The 1,896-nt window shown below is 64.8% G+C and overlaps 2 protein-coding genes across 2 annotated transcripts in view; both read left to right on the forward strand.

Annotated features, from left to right (window-relative positions):
* Window positions 1-1,896, forward strand: part of Fasn (fatty acid synthase) — a 30,983-nt gene that overhangs the window by 26,525 nt on the left and 2,562 nt on the right. The gene's annotated exons all lie outside the window — the stretch shown is intronic.
* Dus1l (dihydrouridine synthase 1-like (S. cerevisiae)) overlaps window positions 96-1,896 on the forward strand; it is a 14,241-nt gene continuing 12,440 nt past the window's right edge. Inside the window, exons 1-5 of the mRNA XM_013033137.1 lie at window positions 96-201; window positions 506-556; window positions 935-1,047; window positions 1,572-1,654; window positions 1,765-1,868. Coding sequence (XP_012888591.1) covers window positions 186-201; window positions 506-556; window positions 935-1,047; window positions 1,572-1,654; window positions 1,765-1,868 — 367 coding nt within the window. The 5' untranslated portion in view covers window positions 96-185. The remainder of the gene's footprint in view (window positions 202-505; window positions 557-934; window positions 1,048-1,571; window positions 1,655-1,764; window positions 1,869-1,896) is intronic.

Here is a 1,896-nt window from a genome sequence, read left to right on the forward strand (position 1 = left end):
GGTACCCCCCCGCCCGGCCCCGGGGGTCCCCCCTCCCCTGCCGGGCTCCGGGGGGCTCCCCCCCACCCGGCTGACTCCCGCGTCTTCCCCAGTTCTGCGCCAACGACCCCGAGGTGTTCGTCCAGGCAGCTCTCCTGGCTCAGGACTACTGCGATGCGGTCGACTTGAACTTGGGCTGCCCGCAGATGATCGCCAAGAGGGGTGAGCGCCGCCCGGCCCGGGCCGCCTCGCTGCGGGGCCTGGGCCTGCTGGCAGGGGGCGGGAGGCCTGCGGCGCCATTCGCAGGGCTCGACCTTGGTCCTCACTGGGCTCCTGGGCACTGACCCTGGCATCCGGGAAGATGGGACCTCTAAGCCCAGGGCTGACCCCCTGCTTGACACTGACCACCGAGCATCCCTCTGCCCCAACCAGAAACCACTGTGTCCGGGGACCCCTGGGGGGCTTTGGTAGCCTGGCTGTGGGGTCCTTGCACATGGGCCGCAGCAGGTGTGTTCATCCTTCACAGGTCACTATGGTGCCTTTCTACAAGAAGAGTGGGGCCTGCTCCAGAGGATGAGTGAGTTGAGGAGCCGCAGCCTGGCCGGGCTCGAGGGCATGGCTGCCGGTGGGAGGCTTAGGACTCAGCAGGCAGCATGGTGTCTTGGGATCCCTTGAGACCTGTCCTGTGCTGCTCCCCAGAACCAGACATTGGGTGCTAGCAACAGTGTCTCCAGGACAGAGTCTAGTCTCTGTGGGCCATTGTGGGCCACGTAGGTAGCATGTGGACTTGGGAGGATGAGGAAGAGGTAGGGACACCTGGCCAGCAGTCCCAGAGCGACAGGCCAGGGGGACCAGGACAGCTGCTCCAGGAGGTGCGGCTCCACAGGGCCCAGGCTGGGGTCTGCACTGCTCCAAGCAGCACCTCAGCCACATCAGCATCCACCCCTCTTCCCAGTTCTGCTGGCCCATGACAGGCTGTCTGTTCCCGTCACCTGCAAAATCCGAGTCTTCCCTGAAATCGACAAGACTGTGAGGTACGCCCAGATGCTGGAAGAGGCTGGCTGCCAGGTGAGGGCGTGGCTGCAGGTCTGGGCGTTGGCGATGTGGGCGTTGCCCCCTTCCAGGGCCGCCTGCAGAGCTGCAGAGGCTGGGCTGAGGAGCGTGCTGTAAAGGTCCTGGCTCCTAGGGGTTGTCCATGGGGAGTGACACTGGGCTCCCCACATTGAGCCAGGGACCGGCACCCAGCCTTGCTGGAGAACTTGGGGGAGCACTTCCGCTATAACACAGGTGGGGCGGGGGGGGGAGGGTCCTCACCCCCAGGGGCTCCACCAGTGAGCAGGCCCGGCCTCCTGGCACACTGTGCTCTGGGGGTGAGGTTGCTCTTGGTGGACCAGCTGCACTGGGTGCTGCTGTCTGCTCCTCTCCAAGAACAGAGCTCCCCACATCTTGGGAGCAGGGGGCAGAGCTAGGCCCAAGGTAGCCTTTTTTCTGCCTAGCTTGGGGCATTGGGAACCTGGAGGGAGAAGCTCCCCTCAGGTCAGTTTGGGGCCAATGCTGGGAGCGAGTTTGAGCCAGACTCTGGCCCATCCTAGCTACTGACTGTGCATGGACGCACCAAGGAGCAGAAGGGGCCCCTGGCAGGGGCCGCATCCTGGGAGCACATCAAGGCCGTGAGGTGAGTGGACGCAGCTGTGTCGCTCTGGGCTTCGTGGGGCGTAAACCCTGTGGCACCCCCTTGGGTGCCTTGATGCTGGGTGAGGATGGGTGGTCTTTCTGTGCCAACAGGAAGGCCGTGTCTATCCCTGTGTTTGCCAATGGCAACATCCGGTGCCTGCAGGACGTCGAGCGGTGCATTCAGGACACGGGTGTGCAGGGGGTCATGAGTGCCGGTGAGTGGCCGGGCATGGCTGCTCCCCC

This window comes from Dipodomys ordii, unplaced genomic scaffold, assembly GCF_000151885.1.
Source record: "Dipodomys ordii isolate 6190 unplaced genomic scaffold, Dord_2.0 Scaffold163, whole genome shotgun sequence".
Classification (NCBI taxonomy): domain Eukaryota; kingdom Metazoa; phylum Chordata; class Mammalia; order Rodentia; family Heteromyidae; genus Dipodomys; species Dipodomys ordii.